Source organism: Macaca thibetana, chromosome 17 (assembly GCF_024542745.1).
Source record: "Macaca thibetana thibetana isolate TM-01 chromosome 17, ASM2454274v1, whole genome shotgun sequence".
NCBI classification, from domain to species: domain Eukaryota; kingdom Metazoa; phylum Chordata; class Mammalia; order Primates; family Cercopithecidae; genus Macaca; species Macaca thibetana.
In genome coordinates, this window is record NC_065594.1 from 4,333,043 (window position 1) to 4,359,563 (window position 26,521).

The window sequence follows — 26,521 nt, forward strand, 5'->3', positions numbered from 1 at the left end:
AAATGAGGAATATGGGCAGGCTTTATTCTTAGCAGCAAAAGGCAACTGTGCCACCTCCAGGTGTTTTGTTTGAAATACACCTGCCACCTTTCTACCAGATTACTTCATTCCTTGCTCACAAAACGTGTCATGCACTCTACTGCTAGTTCAAACTCCTCAGCCTGACACTCGAGATTCTCTGAAATTCTTCCCTGACATACCTCTCCAAAGAAGCTTACTTTAAGGAAACTCATACTCTGGCTAAATGGTCTTTAAATTCTCAAGAAGCCACTGTGTCTTCCGTCTACCTTCCCTCGCTGACGTGGTCTTTATTCTTCAAATCCCTTATTTCTTGTTTACTCCTGTAAGTACTACCTACGTTGTAAGGTCTAGTGCAAACCCTATATCCTCTAGGAAGACTTTTCATACCACCGTAGACCATACTGACTTCATTTCTTCAGAAGGCAGTAATTCTTTTGTTTGTTTGTTTTTGAGATGGAGTCTCGCTCTGTCGCCCAGGCTGGAGTGCAGTGGCGCGATCTCAGCTCACTGCAAGCTCCGCCTCCCAGGTTCACGCCATTCTCCTGCCTCAGCTTCCTGAGGAGCTGGGACTACAGGCGCCCACCGCCACTCCTGGCTAATTTTTATTTTTATTTTTAGTAGAGATGGGGTTTCACCATGTTAGCCAGGATGGTCTTGATCTACTGAGCTCGTGATCCGCCTGCCTGGGCCTCCCAAAGGGCTGGGATTACAGGCGTGAGCCACCGTGCCCGGCCCAGAAGGCAGTAATTCTTATTATCTCTAACACACGTCAGGCATATAACACTTAGCTATTTTGGCGGAAGTTACTGGGTTTTTTTTAAATGGAGTTATATACCTCTCAAGCAGAATCCTGTTAGTTCATACATTCTTAACATCCCCAACCACTCTCGGCCCTCTGCCTTGTATGTTACTAGGCTCAACAGCAGTTAGTAATGATGAGCACTCCTTAATTTGAAAGCGTTCACTGCATCTACCCCAACAATGGCTACTGATGAGCTTCTCCACTCCAGCTCCTATTAGCCAAGCCCTGGATGCCCCCAGCACACAGGTTTAGGGCTTCTGGCCCTGACACATAATAGGGAAAGGGGACTGCTTCAATACAGATGATTATTATTTATAAAGTCACTCACAATGTAAGTAATAATATGCGACATTTTAATTTGTGATGATTAAAGGCGCTAAAGTGGTGACTCTTTGGGTAGAATGTAAAAGTGAACTGCCCTTAACGGCCACAAGGCGCCCCTTCTAGGAGTGGTACCTCCCAGGATAACGGAAAACAGCCCCAGCCCTATCAGGAGCAAGCTTGGGGGCGGGCTTTAACCTCCCGGCCCACTGTTTGGCTAGCTGCAGGTGCTGGCCTCCAATGATTGGTTGCTGCCGCGAGGGCTGCCGGGACTAGCACTCGGCGGTTGTTCCAGAAGAAGAAGACAGCGATGGCGGCAGAGCCTTCGAAGACTGGGCCTTCCCGGTCTGCCTACCAGCGGATGGGGAGGAAGAGTCAGCACTGGGGTGCCGCTGACATCCAGTGCACCAGGTGTGGAAGGAGGGTATCCAGAGCATCCGGTGAGGAACCCAAGGGCCCACCTAGCGGGGAGGCAGCCTGGAGGGAGGGCTGGGGGCCAGGTGAGCTGGTGGGCGCGTGAGGCTTGCTCAGCTGCATCCAATCCTGGTGTCCCGGAAACTGCGTCACAGGCCTCCTGCAGCTGCCCCAAAAGGGTCGTGTTTGGGTTGGTTAGGGCGGCACCTGGCACCTTTCACGGCTTTCTCCACTTCCCCATCCAGGCCTCATCGACCCTCCAGCCGGGAGGATGGGGGCCTGGGTGACTTTAATCTACCCCTCACATGGCAGGTTAGCGGGTTCATGCAAAAGTAGACGTAAGTTGTAGCCCATTGTTTTGTCATGAAGAAGGAACGAAAGTTGATTTTCTTGTGTAGTTTTTGTTGTAGGAGTAACAAGTAGACCACTGTGAAATGGTTTTGGATTTTGTTGTTAGCGTTTTTTTGTTTCTGTGGGGTTTTGTTTGTTTGTTTGTTTTTACATTATGGCTCACATTGGCCTAAAGCACTGTTTGGAAAATGATAGTTTCTTTTGTGCACCTTGTGTTTTGTGTGTGTGTGTGTGTGTGTGTGTGTGTGTTGGTCTTTATACGTGAAGGGAAAAATAACACTGCATTACTATTGGTCTGTTCATCTATAATCTACTCAAGTGATCACAGGTTCAAGTTATTTATTTTTTTATTAGTTTTTTTTTTTCTTTGAGATGGAGTCTTGCTTTGTCACCCAGGCTGGAGTGCAGTGGCGCGATCTCTGCTCACTGAAAGCTGCACCTCCCGGGTTCACGCCATTCTCCTGCCCTCAGCCTCCCGAATAGCTGGGAGTACAGGCTCCCGCCACCACGCCCAGCTAATTTTTTGTATATTTAGTAGAGACAGGGTTTCACCGTGTTAGCCAGGATGGTCTCGATTTCCTGACCTGGTGATCCGCCAATCTTGGCCTCCCAAAGTGCTGGGATTACAGGCGTGAGCCACCGCGCCCAGCTGATTCAAGTTATTTTAATGTAACTTAAAATACCTGGAGCTACTGAAAATTCATATTACCTGGTGTAATTGTTTATACTTTAAAAGTTAGGGTCATTCGATCAGTTTTCTCATTCTTGTCAAGATGGACTCTGAGATGTGAGCCTCTGCAGAAAAAGTTGTGATTTCAGTGGAGAACCAAGTTTCTCCTACTTGGGGTTTGATCACTGCTACCGTTACGTAGAAAATCTCCATTTTTGAATGAAATTAGAATTATGGAATAAAGTTCTAGAACACAACCTTTTAAAATGAGTACTTCTTTCATACATTAGTATTATGCTTAGAAAAACTAAGTTGGAGAAGTAGTGGTTATGTGTATAGAATCCTGAAAGTGCTTTTTAAGGTGTAATATACCACAAGTTATTTTGAGTTATTCAGTATCAGAAATTTTATAGTAACAGATAAGTGTTTTTATTTCTTTGGCGATGTTATCTCTGGAAGTTAAATAGGGCTTTAAAATTTACCATGGTTGTAAGCAAGTTTCAGGTATTTCAGTTGGCTGGGAAACTTGTAAAGTTTTTTAAAAAATAAAATAAATGCAAGGCCGGGCACAGTGGCTCACGCCTGTAGTTCCAGCACTTTGGGAGGCCTAGGTGGGTGGATCACTTGAGGTCAGGAGATCAAGACCAGCCTGGGTAACATGGGGAAACCCTATCTTTACTAAAAATTAAAAAAAAATTAGCCAGGCATGCTGGCGCACACCTGTAATCTCAGCTACTCCGGAGGCCGAGGCAGGAGAATCGCGTGAACTCAGGAGGCGGAATTGACAGTGAACCGAGATCGTGGTCCATCTCAGAATGAATGAATGAATAAATAAAATTAATGCAATTATTATAATTCAGCAAGAACTCTGTAATTATTTTGCTAGTAAAAGATGACTGATTTTTATCTAGCTTTTTTCCCTTTTTGTTTTCTTGCAAAACTTAAAAAATGACTGCCTTTTGAAATTATGTAGCTAAAACAAATGTTGTTTATTATAAACTTCAAATTCTTTTTTTTTTTTTTTTTTTTTTTTGAGACGGAGTTTCGCTGTGTCGCCCAGGCTGGAGTGCAGTGGCGCGATCTCGGCTCACTGCAAGCTCCGCCTCCCGGGTTCACGCCATTCTCCCGCCTCAGCCTCCGAGTAGCTGGGACTACAGGCGCCCGCCACCACGCCCGGCTAGTTTTTTGTATTTTTAGTAGAGACGGGGTTTCACCATGTTAGCCAGGATGGTCTCGATCTCCTGACCTCGTGATCCACCCGCCTCGGCCTCCCAAAGTGCTGGGATTACAGGCTTGAGCCACCGCGCCCGGCCTTAAACTTCAAATTCTTAGAGCATTTAATCATGATATTAGGTTTTCAATCAAGTTATGATATTTCCTTTCATAAATGCTAAGTTTGTGAGTTGTGGGTGTGTGATAATAGTAGCATCTGGCTTCTGGCCTTTCCAATGTCTTAAGTAATTCTAAGAGCACGGTCTTGCCAGTGTCTCATTTTGGCCACCGTTTTGGCCCTTCTTGACCACTTCACAGGATGGGAAATATAAAGTAGTAGATGGCAGTATGGTCAGTCAGGTAGAATGTTAGACTTGGAAACAGAACTAGATTGGAGTCTGGATTATACCATTTAGTTAACCAAATCTCCAAAATGCTATTTCATTTCTAGCCCATTTAACTGTAATATTTACAAATAACAAAATAAAATGTGTCAGAGCACTTTGTATAATTATAAGATATGGCAGATTCAAAGTATTCTAGGTACAAAATAGCTATCTGAATTAATGCAGTTGCTATTACATAGCTCTTCTTGGTTTTTCTTCTTGATTTTTCTTCCTCCTGACCTGAATAGTTGGTTACTCCTGATTTATATTCAATAAGTCAACCATTTCAAACTCTAGTAGGTATCTTTTCCTGTACAGTAGGATCCTCTTTGAATTTCCCTTTGATCAGTATTGCCCATTCAACATTAACACACCGTGGGCAGTTTAATCACAATAGAATTTCATCAGTAAAATTAGCCGGGTGTATTGGAACACACCTGTAGTCCCAGCTACTTGGGAAGCTGAAGTAGGAGGATCCCTTGAGCCCCAGAGGTGGAGGCCGCAGTGAGCTGGTGCCACTGCACTCCAGCCTGGGCAACAGAGCAAGACCCTGTTGCAATAATAATAGTCATCAAAATAATAATTAAGAATTTCATGAATAGGTCACCACTGTGAACTTCAATGTGGACATGCTTTTTGTGAACTATGCTTGTTAATGACTGAAGAATGCACCACAATTGTATGCCCTGATTGTGAGGTAAGTTTTATAATTTTTCAGATGAAACATATCACAACCTAATGTTAATGGTAAAGATACTACAGTAGTAAAAAATGCTGCTAGTTAGAAATTAAAAACTTGGCTGGGCATGGTGGCTGACGCCTGTAACCCCAGCACTTTTGGAGAGTGAGGTGGGCAGATCAAGAGATCAAGAGATTGAGACCATCCTGGCCAACATGGGGAAACCCGTCTCTACTAAAAATACAAAAATTAGCTGGGCCTGGTGGCGCACACCTGTAGTCCCAGCTTCTTGGTAGCCTGAAGCAGGAGAATTGTTTGAACCTGGGAGTTGGAGGCTGCAGTGAGCCAGGATTGCACCACTGCACTCCAGTCTGGCAACAGAGCAAGACTCCGTCTCAAAAAAAAACAAAACAAAAAACTAAAAACTTGCATTTTGCTGCTGAATCTTTAAGCAAACCTAACAAAAGATGAAACTTTTTCTATCCATTTTATAATTGTTTAAAGTGACCAGGAAAAATAAAAGGCTAAAGTCATGCACTTATTGGCCTACATATTTTGATTCTTTGGTGACTTCTGTGGAAAATTACATCTTTTGTTTATTTTAATGGTGTATATTCCTTTAAAAACCCTAGCCCCTGTTTTGCCCACCAATCCATGCAGCAAATTTTGAACTCTGCCTGCCCGTCAACCTTTGTATGTCATCAAATATACATTTGTGGAGATGCCATTCTATAACAAGGTAGAGAAGCAAAACTACTGCCTAAAATTTTTACTTCAGAAGCACTAAAAACCAATTCCATTAAGACTGAAATCTGTCCATAAGAATGAGATCAAATTAAGGATGTAAAATACAATTTACTTGATATCCTATTCATTTAATACACTTGTAAGTGTAGTTCAGTTTATATAGTATGTTCATGCCACGTTGACTCAAGCTGTTAATTCTTTTTTTTGTTTGTTTTGAGTTGGAGTCTCACTGTCCTCCAGGCTGGAGTGCAGTGACCCAGTCTTGGCTCACTGCAACCTCCACCTCCCAGGTTCAAGTGATTCTCCTGCCTCAGCCTCCCGAGTAGCTGGGACTACAGGTGTGTGCCACCACGCCTGGCTAATTTTTAGTATTTTAGTAGAGAGGGGGTTTCACCGTATTAGCCAGGATGGTCTCGATCTCCTGACCTCGTGATCAGCCCACCTTGGCCTCCCAAAGTGCTGGGATTACAGGCATGAGCCACCGCGCCCAGCCAAGCTGTAAATTCTTAATGTTTTACTGGATAAATCAGATGATAAGGCTTTGTATCATTTGTTTTCTGTGGAAGTGTGGCAGACCCTATGGAGGCACAAGACCTAGAATGCAGTTCTCATTCTGTCAGTCTAGGCTGGGTTTCCTCATTTGTGAGATGGATATAATACCTGCTCTGTCTTATCTCCTAGGATTGCTAAGAATCAAATCTGAATTATGTAAAAGTTCTCTCTAAGCTTCCAGACTACTAAAATAACCCTTCATTGTTTAGGTTTGAATGAACTGGCTTGCAGCTTAAATATGGTTTAAAAAAACCCAAACCATATATTGTAATTAATGAAAGTTTAAATTGTAACCAAAAATTACATATTAGAAGCTGCCTATTTTGTGGGAAATTCTTAACCTCTTCCCTTTTTTTTTGACGTGGGGCTCCTTAAACATGGCTGGCTGTGTGGTTAAGACGAAGTGAACCCCCCTCCTGTGGTTGTGGTGGTAGATCCCTGATGGACTCAGTCTTGTGGGTGAAGAATAAGTGAAGGGAAAGGAAAGGAGGAGGCAGCTGGAACTGTCTGTGTCCATATCCGTCCTGTTCTAATATTAAAAAAAAAAAAAAAAAACTTGGCAAATGATTTCACATTTAATATTCTTAAATCATTATACTTGTATTATTTTTGGGATTTTGGATAATGTGTGGGAGTGTTAATAGTGTGTTTACAAATACTAATTTTGATTTTAAAGTTGTGATAAATCTATTTTGTATCATTGACTAGTTTTGTTCTAAGAACCTTTTACTTTTAGAGATAAGTGACCTGTCCCATCTTCCATTCTTATTCCCTCATCCCCTCACCCACCTACTATTAGCCCAGGTAATTGACAAGTGACTATATTCGCATTCTTCAGACACACTGGTGAGCTGGGCCCTATTAAAAGAAGTCATTCAAGAAACCTTCCTGAAATTGTTACCACTCTTTTTAAACTTTAGATTTGTATTATTACCTAATATTTATTTGGAATAAGATATTCAGAGAATGGAAGAATCTAGTTTAAATTTAGTGAAGTCTGAATTTATGGAATATTTGAGGAATGTAGTTTATTACATTTGAATGAGGTAGTTTATTACATTTGAATGAGGTAGCTTCCCCAAAAAAGTAAGATTTAGGTTCCTGTATTCACGTTAGACTTATAATTCATCTTTAACTTCGAACGCCTAGGTAATGCTGTTTATTTCAAACGTAAGCCTAAAATCCATTCAAGATTAATAGGTATCCTTTTGTTCTTATTTCTGAGTTTGGGCGAATGTCCTTTTATTTGACAGTCTTTATTTTTGATAGTTGAATGGTTTTTGATAACATCCCTTCTCTGCTATTGATTGATGTTAATGGTTAATCTTTTTATAATTTTGCACAGCAAAATGACAGATTTTTATTCAAGGGTAGGATCATACCTAGGTGCTGTTTTAGAAATACTGGCATTTTATTAACTTTTGGACCTGAGTCTAAAATACATTGGGCCATGAAGAAAGGATAAATCATCCAATCAATAGATAATTAACATATGCTAAAATCCCATGATTGGAAATATTAATAATATAAAAATTAGAAATATAAACTAGAAAGAAATACAGATAATTGTATAATCTTGGATAGGAAAGCATTGCTAAGCATATCAAATATAAATCAGAAACTGTAGAATAAATGCTTGTTAAATGTGACCACAGTTTTTCATTTACAAGCAACAAAAGCAGGCAAAACACCATCATAAATAAAATTTAAATGACAAGCTGTAGGGGCAAAAGAAAACCTTTATTATATATGTTACAAGTTAAGAGTCTTTCTGCAGTTTTTACTTAAAATCTTTTAAATCAGTGTATTCAATACTTCCCTAAACTATCTGGAAGAAATGTCCTGCATCAAATCTGCTGATGATAGCATTAACCTCTTATTATGAAATGCTAAGCCAAAGTGTAATGAACTAGGAGGTATATAGAAATTAAGTTTTTAAACCCCAATTTTTTTGGGAAAAGGGACTTAAAATACCATTCAGTTCAGTGAGATTTGTTAAAAGTAACCAAATTAATAATACATGGCCACAAGTCGATGGTTTTAAGTACATGATACTTGAAACCTTGAAAGAACATCCTCTTCCCCACCAAAGATGTATATTTCACAAAAATGGGAGACTATAACAATTGGTAGTCTACTTTGTTTCTTTTAGCAACATTCATCTATTCTCATGAAAATAAGCACTATAATTTTCTTAACTAATCTCTTTATTGATAAACATTTAGTTTAAAAAATTTTTCACTATAATTGTGTACAATTCCTCAGCCTCACCTCCATCAGTAGATTCTATAATTTCTAACTCCAAAATAAATTCATATTTTGGGCTTGTTATATTTGTTTTAGTGTTTTGGCAATTTGATGTGAAAAAATGGCTGTTTCCTTGTTGTAAATTGTAATTCCCTCATGACCAATGAAGTTGAGCAACTTTTCGTATGTTTGACTTATCAGTGCCTTTTCTGTGTGGATCTTTAACAGATCTTTTCAGATCCTTTGGATCTTTTCCTTTTGAATTGTCTTTTTCCTGACTTGTTTGTTGTTTGCTTTTTCTGGAGACAGGGTCTTGCTCTGTTGCCCAGACTGGAGTGCAGTGATGTGATCACAGCTCACTGCAACCTTAACCTCTCCAGCTGAAGCAGTCCTCCGACCTCAACCAGCCCAGTAGTAGCTGGGACTACGGGGGAGTAACCACTGCACCCAGATAATTTTTTTTTTTTTTGAAGAGGTGGATCCTTGCTATGTTGCCTAGGCTGGTCCCGCTTCAGCCTCCCAAAGTGCTGAGATTACAGGTATTAACCACTGTATCCAGCCTGTCTTTTTCCTAAGTTGTGAGAGTACTTTATGTGATAGCAATATTAACATTTCATCCTGTGTAACGATTTTCTCCCAGCCTCTCACTTTTGATTTTGTTGCATTTAGCCATTCAGAAATGTTTCTTAACTAGTCATTTTTACCCCTGCTTCATGAATTCTAGGTGGGTTTTCTTTTTTGTTTTGTTTTGTTTTTTTTTTCTGACTAGGCAGACCTTCCTAACTCAAAGTTATATATATATCTTCAATACTTATGTTTTTTTAAAAAAGTGTATGTTGGCCAAGCTCATGCCTGTAATCCCAGCACTTCGGGAGGCTGAGGTGGGTGGATCACATGAGGTCAGGAGTCGAGAACAGCCTGAATAACATGGAGAAACCCCATCTCTACTAAAAATACCAAATTAGCCAGACATGGTCGTGCATGCCTGTAATCCCAGATACTTGGGAGGCTGAGGCAGGAGAATCGCTTGAACCCAGGAGGCGGAGGTTGCAGTGAGCCGAGATCACACTATTGCACTCCAGCCTGGGCAACAAGAGCGAAACTCCATCTGAAGAAAAAAAAAGGGAGGGAGGTATATGTTTAATTATTTTATATTTTATGTGATGTAAGGTGCAGGTATACCTTTATTCTTCAGAATGATTGGCTGATTTTGTCATACCTTTTATTGAGTAATCCTTCTTCCATTTAATTGAAATCCCACTTGTATTCTATATTAAGTTCTCATAGAGAGGTGGGTCTGTTTCAAGGCTTTGTTCTACTGATTTATTGTGCTAGCATCCAGTGTTTTAATTATTACAGTAGTATTATAATAGTCTTATTAATTGGTGGAATAAATTTATGCTGAATTATATGTTAAAGTTTTTGCAGTTTTTGTACAATATATTTTTCCATATGTATTTTAGAATTGTATTAATTTCATATTAGATGATTCAGTCTTTGTCTCCAGGAACCTGGTATGATTCTCCATTTTTTTTGTTCTTGTTTTATGACCTCTAGCCAGGTGTGATTTTTTTTTTTTAAGGTTTTCTTTACTTAGAGCTTATAGTTTTCTTGTTAAATTTTCCTAAATAACAGGAAAAGAAACAGATAACCCCATTAAAAAGTGGGCTAAAGGACATGAACAGACACTTCTTAAAAGACATACAAGCAGACAACAAATATGAAAAAATGCTCACATCACTTATCAGAGAAACGCAAATCAAAACCACAATGAGATACCATCTCACAGCAGAATGGCTATTATTAAAAAGTCGAAAACTAACAGATGTTGTCAAGGTTGTGGAGAAAAGAGAATGCTTATAGACTGTTGATGGGAATGCATATCAGCCCCTGTGGAAAGCAGTTTGGAGATTTCTCAAAGAACTAATAGAACGATCATTTGACTCAGCCCTTCTATTACTGGGTATATACACAAAGGAAAATAAATTATTCTACCAAAAAGATACCTGTACTCATATGGTTATCACAGTATCATTCACAATAGCAAATACATGGAATCAGCCTACGTGTCCCATCGTTGGTGGGTTGAATAAAGAAAATGTTGTACATATACACCACAGAATACTATGCAGCCATTAAAAAGAATGAAATAATGTCGTTTACAGCAACATGAATGCAGCTGAAGGCCATTATCCTAAGCAAATTAATGCAGAAACAGAAAATCAAGTACCACATTTTCACTTACAAGTGGGAGCTAAACATTGGCCATACATGGACATAAACATGGAAACAATAGACACTGGGGACTGCTAGAGAGAGGGAGGCAAGGGCAGAAAAACTTTGTTGGGTTCTGTGCTCACTGTTTGGGTCATGGGATCAACAGAAGCCCAGACCTTAGCATCATGCCCTACACCCTTGCCACAAACCTGTACACGTACCCCCGAATCTAAAATTTTAAAGAAAGAAAAAGATAGTTTAACATCGTGGCTTATCCTTTAATTTATTGAGTGAAGATAAAGGACATACTTCAGCTTTACTTAATTTCCTTTCCTTTCTTTCTTGTATTGTATTGTGAGGTTTCAATGAGATAGTTTGCCCAGTATATAGGACTTAGACACCCAAAGAATGATGTTGCATTTCCTCCTGCCTACTTCATTTTTCTTTCAGGTATCAGTTCATGATCTTGAGTGGCTTTTAAAATATGTGGAAAAAAATCAGAGACCACAGGACCTCAAATAAATGAACATAACAAAACTGTTCTCAGAAAAAAGTCAACCATGAACTATCCAATTTTCTTCCATTTCTAACTGCATTTTACTTGAACACTCTCTCGAGCAGGGATTTTTCTTCATCTAGTGTCTGTGGGCCACAGTGGACTTTAGGAATTCTATTGAACCACATGATTAAAAAAGTTTTAAATTGGCCGGGCGCTCAAGCCTGTAATTCCAGCACTTTGGGAGGCTGAGACGGGCGAATCACGAAGTCAGGAGATCAAGGCTATCCTGGCTAACACGGTGAAACCCCGTCTCTACTAAAAATACAAAAAAATTAGCCGGGCATAGTGGCGGGTGCCTGTAGTCCCAGCTACTCGGGAGGCTGAGGCAGGAGAATGGCATGAACCTGGGAGGCGGAGCTTGCAGTGAGCCGAGATCATGCCACTGCACTCCAGCCTGGGTGACAGAGCGAGACTCCATCTCCAAAAAAAAAAAAAAAAAAAAAGTTTTAAATTAAATATTTTAGAGTTTTGAACATATATTACTAATTTTTATTCCTTTTTTTTGAAGTAGGGTCTAGCTCTTTCACCCAGGCTGGGGTGCAGTGGTGCAATCTTAGCTCACTGCAACCTCCGCACCCTGCCCCTCCAGGTTCAAGTGATTCTCCTCCCTCAGTCTCCCGAGTAGCTGGGATTACAGGCACCCGCCACCATGCCTGCTTAATTTTTGTATTTTTTGTGGAGAGGGGGTTTTGCCATGTTGGCCAGGCTGGTGTTGAACTCCTGATCTCCGGTGATCCACCCGCCTCAGCCTCCCAAAGTCCCAGGATTACAGGCGTGAGCCCTCATGCCTGGCCTAAAATTTTTAAAGTAAAATTGAAAGTATAGCTAGTATTTGCTTTAGAGTTATGGTAGAATGAAGTGTTTTGGTCAATTAACTAAAAATTAATAATTGATTATTAATAATTAATTGACCAAGCTTAGTTAACTAATTCCTGATTGCTTCCAAAAATTAAAATGGGTCAAAACCTCATAAAAGCACAGTTTTCTCCTTAATTTACGGGGGATTTCAGGATCTTAAAGTTATCATTAACTTTATGAACAGCACACTTAAATAGTTATTTAGGTTCTGGATAAACAGAATTTATTGGATGACTTTCTTTGTTTTTTTTAAACCCTTATTTTGTCCTAAGGTTGCTACAGCTGTAAATACTAGACAAGGCTGCTATGCAATGGCTGGATATGTTAAAGAAGACTCCGTAATGGAAAAACGGCAGCCTAAGACGTATGTTCCATGTGTACTTATTTATTTAAAGTAAATGTGTTACTGAAATAGTTTTGGAATTATTGATAAAATGTCATTCTTAAATCTGCATTTCTAACCTACTGTTTATGGAATGCTCTTTAAGTTCATACTTCATCTTAGCTGTCAGTGGAATGGAGACTCCAGCTCTTTAAAGAAGAAGCATTTGTTTGTCCTTACTTAAAGAAAGAAAGAATGTTAATGATTACCACATCAAGAAAGGCTGAGAGTATACTGGCTAAAGTTACTTGTGCTGGATGAAAGGAAGTTATAGAGAAAAAAAAAAGTAACTTAGTTCTCTCTTGATTCTTTTTAAAAATTTTTAGAATTCGGCCGGGCGCGGTGGCTCAAGCCTGTAATCCCAGCACTTTGGGAGGCCGAGACGGGCGGATCACGAGGTCAGGAGATCGAGACCATCCTGGCTAACACGGTGAAACCCCGTCTCTACTAAAAAAAATACAAAAAACTAGCCGGGCGAGGTGGCGGGCGCCTGTAGTCCCAGCTACTCGGGAGGCTGAGGCAGGAGAATGGTCTAAACCCGGGAGGCGGAGCTTGCAGTGAGCTGAGATCCGGCCACTGCACCCCAGCCTGGGCAACAGAGCAAGACTCTGTCTCAAAAAAAAAAAAAAAATTTTTAGAATTCTAAGTTTTTTTAGAGACAGGGTCTCACTTTGTCACCCAGGCTGGAGTGCAGTGGTTTTGATCATGGCTCACTGCAGCCTCAGACTCCTGGGCTCAGGCTAGCCTCTCACCTCAGCCTCTGGAGTATCTAGGACTGCAGGCATGCACCACCATACAGCCAGTTTTTAAATTTTTTTGTAGATGTGGAGTCTCATTGTGTTGCCCAACCTAGTCTCAAACTCCTGGCTTTAAGGGATCCTTCTGCCTCAGCCTCTCAAAGTGCTGGGATTACAGCCGTGAGCCACTGCACCCAGCTTGTCTTGATTCTTGAAAGTAGTGCAAGTATAGTACAATGGAAGACTTTGTGAAGGGTTGGTTTGAGAAGTGATTTATGGAAGGAAAAATAATACCTTTGGGGTTCTTTCATTCATTTTCCCATTCTTGTATAAACCTTTACATATGTATGCATTAATAGATTCTCTTTTTGAATTAGTAATTTTTAAAAAATACACCCAGCTAGAGATGAGTACCTATGTTACTGATTATTTCACCTAATTATTAATGCTTCTGTATGTCTTTCCCTGCTAGTCTGTAAGCCCCTTTAAAAGAATGGACCACATTTTATTCCTCTTTATATCTCTGGTTTGGGACACAGAGTAAACATGTAATGTTTATTACAGTACATGTTTGATTTTTGCAGCTTTTTAAGTGTTAAAGGATCTTCAGATCAATTTCCTGGAACTGTACTCCGATGGTAATTTGTATATAACTTAACTTTTTAAAGCATATTTAATGTGGTAAGTAGACAATGCAAGAAATAAAAAATAGGATTCTTTCAAGGAAGAATCTCATGTGGAACTTTCCAATTTTGTTAGTGGCACCAAGTATTTATAGATTAGCCCAGTTCCTTCTATTGCATTCGTTTTACTTCCTGCAGATTCTGACTTCCATAGTATCTCCTGTATCCATAACCTATCTTCATTTCTGCTGCCTTATTTAATTCTCATGTTCTTTTGTGTAGCTCCTTGTCAGACTCTTCCTTAACACTATAGTTGTTCATTAAGTATTCAATTAAAGTTCAAAATTATTCAGTCTAGAATCCCTGGCACTTCCCATTACCACTGTAGCTTCTCTTTCCAGACTTAAATGAGTACTTAGAAAAAAACAAAAGAATTGTTGTAGCCATTTTCTTGGGTGGTAAAACCACTTAGCTAAAGTCTGACAGCTGATCATTCACAGAACCAGAATGTAAACCTAGGTTTATTGAATACCGGTACTGCTCCCAACTCCTATACCACTGGTCACTTCCTCCATGAAATCTGTGTAGAGTTATTAGAATAAATTTTGTAGAATCGTTCTGGCTCATCATATGAGTCCCCATGGAGTAGCCATTTTATCAAATTTAGGGTTCCCAAATTTGAACACCTACACGAATTAAGCAGATAACTTTTATTGGGTGAGGTCGACTGAGTTTAAACAATGAGTGGTGAGGATTGCGGTAGATGACAAGGGCTCACCCCCTCCAAAGGAGGCAGTTCCTACTCAGCTGTAGCCAATTATTATTATGTGTTAAGACCAACCCAATGTTGCCACATCTTTTTTTTCTCAAGACAAACCCGAGATCTGCACTTCTGTGTGAAATTTTCTGATACATGATGCGAGTCAAACCAAGTTGTACTCTTTTCTAGATATGTATAATGTCTGTTAGAGTTGCAAAGTGAAATTTTACTTTCAGAGGTATATGAATCCATCTTAACCAGAAAGTACCCAAATTTGTTCCAAATAACCATTTAAAAAATTAAATTTATGTCAATTATACCTATTTTAGAAACTGCTGTTCTCTAAGATACAGTTTGGTTTTAAATGGTTGTATATTTTTGAATTATAGTAATCCTTTACTCATTTCTTTACTGATTTGTTTTTAGTATTTTGAAACAGAAATTCAATAATGGAATCCTTAGGGCTAATGCACTCATGTTTTTAAGAACATGAATATTCACTTTTCAGAGAATAGAATGTTTAAAAATTATATGGCATAGTATTTTTTCTCTGTAAGAATAACATTTAAACATCATAGTTTCTTCCATAAGCTATAAGCTGATGATTAGCTCGGCAAACACTAGTTACTGTGTGCTAGCCAATATGGTGATGTAAAGATAAAAATAGCTGGACATGATGGCTCATGCCTTTAATTGCAGCACTCTGAGAGGTTGAGGTGGGAGGATCACTTGAGTCCAGGAGTTTGAGACCAGCCTGGCCAATACAGTGAAACCCCATCTCTAAAATAGATAAATTAATAAATAAAACTCTGGCTTCTACAGACTAGAGAATGCACCAAACTTTTTCTTTGCGATTAACTTGCTTAGTTAAATTCATTACCTTTTTTTAATTCTCCAGACTTGTTAAGTACCTTCTTTTTAATAGCTGGCATTTGAATGTATAAACACTTACTTTAATTGATAAGCTTATCACATTTCAGTGATTATCAACGTTTGTACCAAAAAATACCATGAAAGGACCAGTAATTAAGAAATTGAAATGCAATATATACTTTAAGCCATTATTTTTGGAATTAATTCACTAGACATGTTCTTATAAATCATACGAGTTATTTTTCATGGTAAAAATTGAATAGAAGATTAAAACCATTACATTAATGTTGGTATTTAAAATAATGTACTTGGGCCAGGCACAGTGGCTCACGCCTGTAATCCCAGCACTTTGGGAGGCCAAAGCGGTTGGATCGCTTGAGCTTAGGATTTTGAGACCAGCCTGGGCAACATTTTGAAATCTCATCTCTACAAAAAATATAGAAGTTAGCTGAGTGTGGTGGCACATGCCTGTGATCCCAGCTACTTGGGAGGCTGAGGTGGAATGATCGCTGGAGCCTGGAAAGTCGAGGCTGCCATGAGCCATGATGGTGCCACTGCCCTCCAGCCAGGGTGACAGAGAAAGATCCTGTCTCAAAAAATGAAATAATATACTTGATACTTTTCAGGATAAAGAATTGTTCTCAGGACTTTAAGAAGACTGCTGATCAGCTAACTACTGGTTTAGAACGTTCAGCCTCCACACACAGGACTGTTTTGAACTCATCATCTGTAATGTTGGTATGAAAAATGTTGGTCATGAAGTATGATGAAGGCAGACATTTGACTTTGTCTCTAGTAGCTCAACTTTCTTCTCCTATAATTATAGATTCTTTTGGAAGTTTATAGGTAACAGAAGTAAACCCACCCTCCTACTTGAATCTCTTTTGTTCCATGCTTAGACAGTTCTCTTTTCTTCCAAGGCAGTCATTTCTACCTTTGACTGACTCTGTTTCAATGTTCTTGATATTTACTGTGTGTAGCTTCTTTTCTTTGAAACTAGTTATTGAATCCAGGTTCTGTGAAACATATAGAGCACAAGTTTTTAAATTTTAAATGTGATTTTTCACTTATTTTAGTGGCAACCAAAAGGCCTAATTACATTTGTTGTTGTTAATGTTATTGCCGAAGATTGAATTTTACCTTTTATCTACTCCTAATAACTTTAATGTATTAAGATTAGAAATAGAACAAACTCCAAAATGATGTTGAGTGAAGTATTAAGTTTTTGTGTTAAGATCATTAATGGAGGCCAAGCGCAGAGGCTCATGCCTGTAATCCCAGCACTTTGGGAGACCAAGACAGGCAGATCACTTGAGGCCAGGAATTCAAGACCAACCTGGCCGACATGGCGAAACCCCATCTCAACTAAAAGTACAAAAATTAGCTGGATGTGGTGATGTGGTGGCACACACCTGTAATTCCAGTTACTTGCAAGGCTGAGGCATGAGAATCGCTTGAACCTAGGAGGCAGAAGTTGCAATAAGTCGAGATAGCACCACTGCACTCCAGCCTGTGCGACAGTGAGACTCTGTCTCAAAAAATAATAATCATAATAATCATTAATGGGCTGGGGAAGGGGAGAAAGCACTTTAATCTTGCTAACTTTTCTTTCAAGTATAAATCTTAATGGAGTCAAATTATAATATTTTTTCCTTAACTATAATTTTTATATGTATACATGTATTGCTATGATAAATTGTTCAAGGTAGTTTTAAGTTAAAAAGATGATTACAAGGCATTATCCCATTAAAAAAAATCTTTAGGAAAAAAATCTGGAATGGTCTAACTAAAGCTCTAAAATATGAATGGTTTTTATCTCCAGGTTAGCAGGATTGAATATCATTTTTGTTGCTTGTTTTCACTTTTCTGTAGTGAGTCTATGTTGCTTTTGTAACCAAAATGGTAGCCTGAGTTTTTTGCAACTGTAATATATATATATATATAGGCATCTGTTTTTTAGTTTTATATTTGTATATGATTCCCCTCCCTTCTTAGGACACTAACACTGCAGAAGAAATTGATGAAGCATTGACTACAGCACATCATAATTTTGAACAATTAAGCATTGCTGGAAAAGTAAGCACTTTGCAGGATTAAATTCTATCATGAAGTGAAGCACGTCCTCTTTAAGTGTGTACATTTGGATATGTTACCACTGAGGTTAGAGCTTAGCACTGAGTTATTAAGCATGATAATTTAAAAAAGAATGGAAAACTTTTCCCATGGCCTGCCAGAATTGGTCTTGCAGCATTGTTGTGCTAGGAACTTAATAAAATTCAAGCTTTAATAAGGAACTATAACTTCTACTTGCTGTGAGCTGAATTTTGTCTCAGAAGCATTGCAGATTATCTTTTCAACATTTGCTCGTTGTTTGGCTATATCCCCCTTTTGTGAGAAAGTCTCTTTCTCTCTTCCTACTCCACCTTCCAAAAGAGACTCTCTCATTTGGTGACACAAAACAAGTTCTTCAGCACCTAGCAACAAAATTTACAATTAAGGAGTTCAAAAGGTCATAGCTGATTATGTTGTGGCTGTTTTTTTGCATAGAAGGACAAGACATTTTCGATTGGCTAAGAGTCACTATCAAAAGTCGTTTCTCAAGAGGAATGAGATATACGATAAAAGTATTAAGATAGAAGAGTTGTGAGAGAAAAAAACAACATTGAGAGAAAAGGGGAAAAATAATGTCACCTGTGATAAGCAATAATTAGTACCAGATATAGTGGAGAAGAGCAAATCAGTGGTAAATTAACTGGAGGTTAGGACTTCAGTATCTGAATTTGGGAGAGTGGGGACACAATCCAACTGAAAACAGAGTATTCTCTAGCCCTCAGTATTCATGTCCTTCTCAATGCAAGATACATTCACCCCATCCTGACATCCCCAAAAGTTTAACCCATTCTAGCATCAATTGTAAGTATAAAAATCTCACCTGGGCTGGCTCACTTGGTCACGCCTGTGATCCCAGCACTTTGGAAGCCAAGGCAGGAGTTCAAAACCAGTCTGGTCAACATGGCTAAACCCCATCTCTATTACAAATTCAAAAATTAGCTAAGCGTGGTGGCACACACCTGTAGTTCCAGGTACTGGGGAGGGTGAGGCACGAGAATTGCTTGAAGCTGGGAGATGGAGGTTGCTGTGAGCCAAGATCATGCCATCGCATTTCAGCCTGGTAGATGGAGTAAAACTCTGTCTCAGAAAAAAAAAAAAAATTAAAAATTAATAAAAATTGAAATCTCACCTTCTAAGTCACATATGGGTGAAGACATGATATCCAATTCTTCCTAAGGCGAAATTCCTCTCCAACTATGAGCCTGTGAAATGAGACAAGAACTTACTTGCTTCTAAAATACATTGGTGAAACAGGAATAAGATAGACATTCCACATTCCCATTCTAAATTGGAAGAATCAGAAGGAAAGAGGAGGTCATGGATGTAAACAACAGTACTTAAAACTTCAAAAAATACTAAGATTGTGTAATACTTAACATTTTAATTCAAGTATGGTTTCTAAGGTTTTTTTTAATCCAGGGAGTCCTATCAAAGAGGAATTCAGCTACTTAAAATGACTTGTTTCCTGTAATGATAAAAAGGAATAAGAAAAAAACTTAGGACACTCATCAGTGGATTTTTTTTGGGTCTTGTTGCTGTATTATCAGTAGAAAATGTCAGCAAGGCCAGGTGGGGTGGCTCACACCTGTAATCCCAGTGCTTTGGGAGGCCAAGACAGGAGGATCACTTGAAGCCAGGAGTTCAGAACCAGCCTGGGCAACATAATGAGACCTTGTTCCTCCGCCCTGCCAAAAAAAATTAGTTGGACACGGAGCTGTGTGCCTGTAGTCATTGCTACTCAGAAGGCCAAGGCAGGAGGATCCCTTGAGCCCAGGAGTTCAAGGTTACAGTGAGCTATGCTCAGCCTACTGCACTCCAACCTGGGTAACCAAGTGAGACCCTGTCTCAGTAAAACAAACAAAAGGATATGATCTTACTTACAAATAGTAAAATTTAAAGTTGAACCCTGTGACTTACTCTATTTATATTATTATCTAATTACCTCATGTTGTTTTGAAGAGTCTAAAAAGTACCTTTTACTTTCAAAATTCTGTGAGTTCTACAAAATAATTCCAAAAGTAAGTCTTCGTCTTGTTTTTTTTCCAGGCGCTTGAACACATGCAGAAGCAAACGATAGAGGAGAGAGAGAGAGTTACAGAAGTTGTGGAGAAACAGTTTGACCAGCTTTTGGCTTTTTTTGATTCCAGGTAGTAACTTAAGAATCTAGACTCACTGAAACTGAAGTTTCTAACACTAACTTGTCATTGTATTCCTTTGTTTAGAATGAAGTAATGGGTAACTTTTAAACAAGTTTGGAAGTTGGTAGTCCTTACAGACTGATCTTTACAACTTCAAAATGAAAAATAATGTGTAAGCTTTTAAAAACTTTGGCTATTTACCTTCTGGTGCTGAAGCTAATGGTTGTTTGTTTGAGATGATCTTGCTCTGTTGCCGAGGCTGGGGTGCAATGGTGTGATAATAGCTCACGGTAACCTCAAACTCCTGGGCTGAAGTGAACCTCCCACCTCAGCCTTCAAAGTAGTTGGAACTACAGGCCCACACCACCACATCCAGCTACTTTTGTGGTTTTGTTGTTGTTGTTTTTTGTTTTCCGAGACAAGGCTCTCACTACATTGTCCAGGCTGGTCCCAAACTCCTGGCCTCAAGAGGTCATCCTGCCTCAGCCTCCTGAAGTGCTGAGATTACAGGTGTACAGCGCCGTGCCCAGCTGAAGCTGTTAACTGTTAAAGAAAAGAAGCTTGGGCCAGGTGTGGTGGCTTACACATGTAGGATTACACAGTGATCATCCTGTCTAAGCTACTTTGAGAGGCTGAGATGGGAGGATCCTTGAGCTCAGGAGTTTGAGACCAGTCTGGGCAACACAGTAAGACTCTATCTGTACAAAAAAAAAAAAAATCAGCCGGGCATTGTGCACATTACTGTAGTCCCAGCTACGTGGGAAGCTGAGGTGGGAGGATTGCTTGAGCCCAAGAGATCAAGGCTGCAGTGAGTGGGGATCCTGCAATACACTCCAGCCTGAATGACAAAGCAAGACCCCCACCTCAAAAAAGTAAATAAGCTTCTGACTTAAAGCAGTTAGCACAGAAAAAGATTTTCATAACCTAAATTATGTTGTGGAATTCTGTATACTTGGGAAAATACATAATTTTTTATACATAGTTCTGTCATTTAGTCATGTGCTTTTTTGCAACAGAGCAGAACCCTAATAGGCATTGCTAAATACCTTAAACTATTATATATTCATCACCTATTTAGAAAGCCATTTGACATATATTATCTTTGCTCACATGACGGAGGTACAGTAGATATTCCCTCCATTATGCATTTCAAGAAACAAGCTCTTAAAAATTGTAACATGCTCGGCCAGGCGCAGTGGCTCACGCCTGTAATTCCAGGACTTTGGGAGGGCGAGGCGGGCGGATCACAAGGTCAGGAGATCGAGACCATCCCGGCTAACACAGTGAAACCTCGTGTCTACTAAAAATACAAAAAATTAGCTGGGCGTGGTGGTGGGCGCCTATAGTCCCAGCTACTCGGGAGGCTGAGGCAGGAGAACGGCGTGAACCTGGGAGGTGGAGCTTGCAGTGAGCCGAGATCGCGCCACTGCACTCCAGCCTGGGTGACAGAGCGAGACTCTGTCTCAAAAATAAATAAATAAGATAAAAAAAATTGTAACATGCTCAAGGTAATATATTTAGTAATGCTATTTGTCCATTTGACTCTTAAATCAGTGGTTTTAAAAAAAATTTCCTAGCCAGGCATAGTGGCTTACACCTGTAATCCCAGCACTTTTGGGAGGTTGAGGCTAGCAGTTCACCTGAGGTCAGGAGTTCAAGAGCAGCCCCTGCCCAGCATGGCAAAACCCTGTCTCTACTAAAAATACAAAAAATTAGCCAGGTGTGGTGGCGGGCACCTGTAATTCTAGCTACTTGGGAGGCTGAGGCAGTAGAATTGCTTGAACTCGGGAGGAGAAGGTTGCAGTGAGCCGTGATTGCACCACTGCGCTCCAGCCTGGGTGACAAGAACAAAACTCTGTCTCAAAAAAAAAAAAAAAAAATTCCTAAGGATGCCTAGAACATAGGCTCAATCTATGAATGAATTTGTTGATACTCTATTCTCCATGTTGGTGCAATCTCACATTTGGTCTTTAGTTATAACATTCAAGTAATAGGTCATGTGCGTGAGTTTATTTTGTTACAGTAGTCAAATACACATTACGCAAATTACCTTTTAACCATTTTTTTTTCTTGGAAAGGTAATTATATTTTTTTCCTTTTAAGTGTTCTTAAGCATACAGTTTAGTCAGTTTAGTGGTATGTGATAATTCTGTTTAACTTTTTTTTTTTTTTTTTTTTGAGACAGAGTCGCACTCTGTCACCCAGACTGGAGTGCAGTGACATGATCTCGGCTCACTGCAACCTCCGCCTCCCAGGTTCAAGGGATTCTCCTGCTTCAGCCTCCCGAGTAGCTGGGACTACAGGCGTGTGCCACCACGCTGACTAATTTTTTGTATTTTCAGTACAGATGAGATTTCACCATGTTAGCCAGGATAGTCTCGATTTCCTGACCTTGTGATGCACCTGCCTTGGCCTCCCAAAATGCTGGGATTACAGGCTTGAGCCACTACACCCGGCCCCCTTTTTTTTTTTTTTTTTTAAATACAAACTCTAACTCTTGTCACCCAGGCTGGAGTACGGTGGCGCAACCTCAGACTCCCAGGCTCAAGAGATCCTCCCACCTTAGACTCCAGAGTACCTGGGACTATAGGCGTATACCACCACACCCGTCTAATTTTTGTTTTGTAGTGATGTGAGGTCTTGCTATGTTGCCAGGACTGGTCTCAAACTCTTGGGCTCAAGCCATCTTCCCACCTCGGCCTTCCAAAGCACTGGGATTATAGGCGTCAACCACTGTGCCTGGCCTGTGTTTAACTTTTTAAGGAACTGCCAAACTGATTTCCACAATGGTTGTATATACCATTTTACTTTCCCACCAGCAATATACTACAGTTCTCATTTCTGTACACCCTTACCAACACTTATTTTTTGTTGTTCTTTTTTTTATGGTAGCCATTCTAATGAGTGTGAAATGGAATATCATTATGGTGTGGTCTGTATTTTCCTAATGACTGATAATGTGCGTCATTTATGTGCTTATCAGCCATTTATGTGTCTTTGATGAAGTAGTCAAGTTTTTTGTTCATTTCTGAATTGAATCGTTTACTTTGTTGCTATTGGGTTGTAGCAATTCTTTGTATATTTTGGATATTAAATTTTTGTCTATATGACTTAAAATTATTTTCTCCCATTTGTAGGTTGTCTTTTCACTCTCTTGATAATGTCCTTTGATCCACAAAAATTTTTAATTTTATGAAGTCCAGTTTATTGTTTATTTTGTTGCTTGTGCTTTTGGTGTCATAATTCAAGATATGATTGCCAAATCTAACATCACGATGCCTTTTCCCTATGTTTTCTTTTTTATGTATTTATTTATTTATTTATTTAATTTATTTTTTTTGAGACGGAGTCTTGCTGTGCTGCCCAGGCTGCAGTGCGGTGGTGTGATCTCGACTCACTGCAAGCTCCGCCTCTCGGGTTTATGCCATTCTCCTGCCTCAGCCTCCTTCGTAGCTGGGACTACAGGTGCCCGCCACCACACCCGGCTAATTTTTTGTATTTTTAGTAGAGATGGGGTTTCGCTGTGTTAGCCAGGATGGTCTCGATCTCTTGACCTTGTGATCCGCCTGCCTTGGGCTCCCAAAGTGCTGGGATTATAGGCATGAGCCACCGTGCCCGGCCTGTTTTCTTTTAAGAGTTTTATAGTTCTTACATTTAGGTCTTTGGTCCATCTTTTTAGTTAATTTTTGTTTATGGTATAAGGTAAGGATCCAGCTTCATCCTTTTGAATTGGATATCCTGTTTTCCAGGCACTATTTGTTGAAAAGATTGTCCTTTCCCCCACTGAATGTTCTTGGCACCCTTGTCCAAAATGAGTTCACCGTATATGTGAAGGATTATTTCTGGGATTTTTGTTTTATTCTATTGTTCTGTATGTCTTTCCTGATGCTAGTACCATGCTGTTTTGATTACTGTTGTTTTGTAGTAAGTTTTAAAATCAGAATGTGTGAGTCCTACAACTTTGTTTCTTTTCAAGATTGTCTCTCAGGGTCTCTTAAGATTTCATGTGACTTTCAGGATGGACTTTCAATTTTCACAAAAAAATGTCATTGAGATTTTGTTAGGGATTGCATTGAGTTGTAGATCACTTTGTGTAGTATTGAAATATTAACAATAATAAGTTTTCCAATCTATGCCCATAGGATGTCTTCTCGTTTATTCATGTCTTTAATTTCTTTCAGTAATTTCATATACAAGTCTTTCGCTTCCTTTGTTTATTCTTATTTTATTTCTTTTGATGCTATTGTAAAAGGGATTGTTTCCTTAATTTTATTTTGGGATTCATTATTACTGTGTAGAAACACACCTTATTTTTATATGTTGATTTTTGTATCCTTTTTTGTTGAATGCATTTATTAGCTTTACTATTATTTTATGGCATCTTTAGGGTTTTCTACATGTAAGGTCATGTCATCTGCAAATAAAATATTTTATTTCCTACCAAAAGATGATTTTACTTCTTCCTTTCCAATTTGAATGCCTTATTTCTTTTTCTTGTCTAATTGCTTTGGCTAGAACTTTGATTACTGTGTTGCACAGAAGTAGCAAAAGCAGGTATGTCTTGTTCCTAATGTTACAAGAAAAGCTTTCAGTCTTCACCATTGAGTATCATGTTCTCTATGGGTTTTTCCATATGGGGTCTTTATTATGGTGAGGTAGTTGTCTTCTAGTTTAAGTGGTTTTATCATGAAAATGTGTTGAATTATGTCAGGTCCTTTTTCTGCATCAATTGAGACAACCACTTGCGTTTTTTGCTTTTTTTCTGTTAATGTGGTGTGTTACATCAATCACATGTTGATGTTTGTATGTTGAACTATTCTTGCTTTCCAGGAATAAATCCCCCTCGGTCATGGTGTATAATTCTCTTACTATACTGTTGAATTTGGTTTGTTAGTTCATCTGAGGACTTTCTATCAATAGTTATAAATGATACTGGTCTATAGTTTTCTTTGGTGTCTTTGTGTGATTTTGGCATTGGTAGTTTTGGCCTCACATTCGTGCCTCTTCAAGTATTTTGGAAGAGTTTGAGGAGGATTGGTGTTGATTATTACATGTTTGGTACAATTTACCAGTAAAGCTATCTGGTCCAAGGCTAAATTTTGTTGGGAGATTTTTTGATTACTGATTCTATCTCGTTAGTCTTAAGTCTGTACAGATTTTTTAATACTTTTATGAGTCAGTTGTGATAGGTTATGTGTTTCTGGGAATTTGTCCATTTCACCTAGGTTATATAGTTTATGTACAGTTGTTCATAATAGTCTTTTAATCTTCTTTATTTCTGTAAAATTGATAGTAATGTACCCAATTTATTTCTGATTATAGTAATTTGTTTTTTCTTTTCTTTCTTTTTTTTTTTTGAGGTGGAGTCTCGCTCTGTCACCCAGGCTGGAGTGCAGTGGCACGATCTCGGCTCACTGGAACCTCTGTCTCCCGGGTTCAGGTGATTCTCCTGCCTTAGCCTCCTGAGTAACTGGGACTACAGGCACCTGCCACCATGCCCAGCTTTTTTTTTTTTTTTTTTTTTTTTTTTTTTGGTATTTTTAGTAGAGACGGGGTTTCACTGTGTTAGCCAGGATGGTCTCGATCTCCTGACCTTGTCATCCGTCTGCCTCGGCTTCCCAAAGTGCTGGGATTACAGGTGTGAGCCATCACACATGACCTGATTCTCTTTTCTTTTTCTTTTTTTATTATTATTATACTTTAAGTTCTAGGGTTCATGTGCACAACATGCAGGTTTGTTACATATGTATACATGTGCCATATTGGTGTGTGCACCCATTAACTCATCATTTACATTAGGTATATCTCCTAATGCTATCCCTCCCCCCTCACCCCTCCCCTGATTCTCTTTTCTTAGTGTGACTATACGTTTGTTAATTCTAATCTTGAAGACAAACTTTGGCTTTCGTTTTTCTCTGTTGTGTATTTATCTCCTCTCTCATCTTTATTTCCTTCCTTCTGCTTTGAGTTTAGTTTGGTCTTTTTCTAGTTACTTATGGTATATAGTTAGGTTGTTCATTTGCAAGCTCCTTTTTAAATGTATTTACAGCTATAAATTTCCCTCAGCATTGCTTTCATCGCATCCCATAAATTTTGTGTTCTTGCTGCATTTGTCCCAGATAATTTCCTAATTTCCCTTGTGATTTATTCTTTGACCTGTTGGGATTTAGGAGTATATTGTTTAATTTTTACATGTTCATTAATCTTCTGGGTTTTTTTTTTTCTGGTATTTCTAGGTCATTCCATTGTAGTCAGAAAAGATACCTTGAAGGATTTCAGTCTTTAAGTTTATTAAGACTTACTAATAAATGTTAATGAACATTAAACATTAGTCAGCATGGTCTAACATATGTTCTGTCTCAAAATGTTACATGCACACTGGAGGAAAATGTTTATCCTCATGTTGTTGGGTATAGTGTTCTAAATATGTCTGTTGGGTCCCATCAGTCTATAGTGTTGCCCAAGTAATTTATTGCTTTATTGATTCTGCACTGGTTGTTTTATCCATTATTGAAAGGGGGATATTGGAGTCTCTAATGATTATTGTAGACATGTCTGTTTTTCCCTTTAATTCTGCAGGTATTTGCTTTATATGTTTTGGGGTTCTAGTGTTGGTACATATATGCTTAAAATTGTTACATTAAAGTCTGTTTTGTCTAAAATTAGTAGAGCCACCCCAGCTTTTTAAATTATCGACATGTATTATCTTTTTCCATCCTTTCATTTTCAACCTCTCTCTGTCTTTAGACCTAAAGTGAAATTTTTGTGGCTGCATATAGTTGGGTCATATTTTTTATCCATTCTTCAGATTTGTGCCTTTGGATTGGAGTTTAATTTATTTATACTTAAAATACTGATAA

At 38.9% G+C, this 26,521-nt stretch overlaps 1 protein-coding gene across 5 annotated transcripts in view; it reads left to right on the top strand.

The window, feature by feature from the left end:
• Positions 1–1,394: 1,394 nt before the first annotated feature.
• Positions 1,395–26,521, top strand: part of RNF17 (ring finger protein 17) — a 112,636-nt gene continuing 87,509 nt past the window's right edge. For 2 of the 5 annotated variants that reach the window (XM_050765914.1, XM_050765915.1), the window contains exons 1-6: positions 1,395–1,584; positions 4,780–4,874; positions 12,309–12,400; positions 16,038–16,149; positions 17,407–17,487; positions 19,570–19,670. In XM_050765914.1, coding sequence (XP_050621871.1) covers positions 1,455–1,584; positions 4,780–4,874; positions 12,309–12,400; positions 16,038–16,149; positions 17,407–17,487; positions 19,570–19,670 — 611 coding nt within the window. In that variant the 5' untranslated portion in view covers positions 1,395–1,454. Of the gene's footprint in view, positions 1,585–4,779; positions 4,875–12,308; positions 12,401–16,037; positions 16,150–17,406; positions 17,572–19,569; positions 19,671–26,521 lie in introns of those variants that run through there. The other 3 variants (XM_050765916.1, XM_050765917.1, XM_050765918.1) reach the window with 3 other exon arrangements.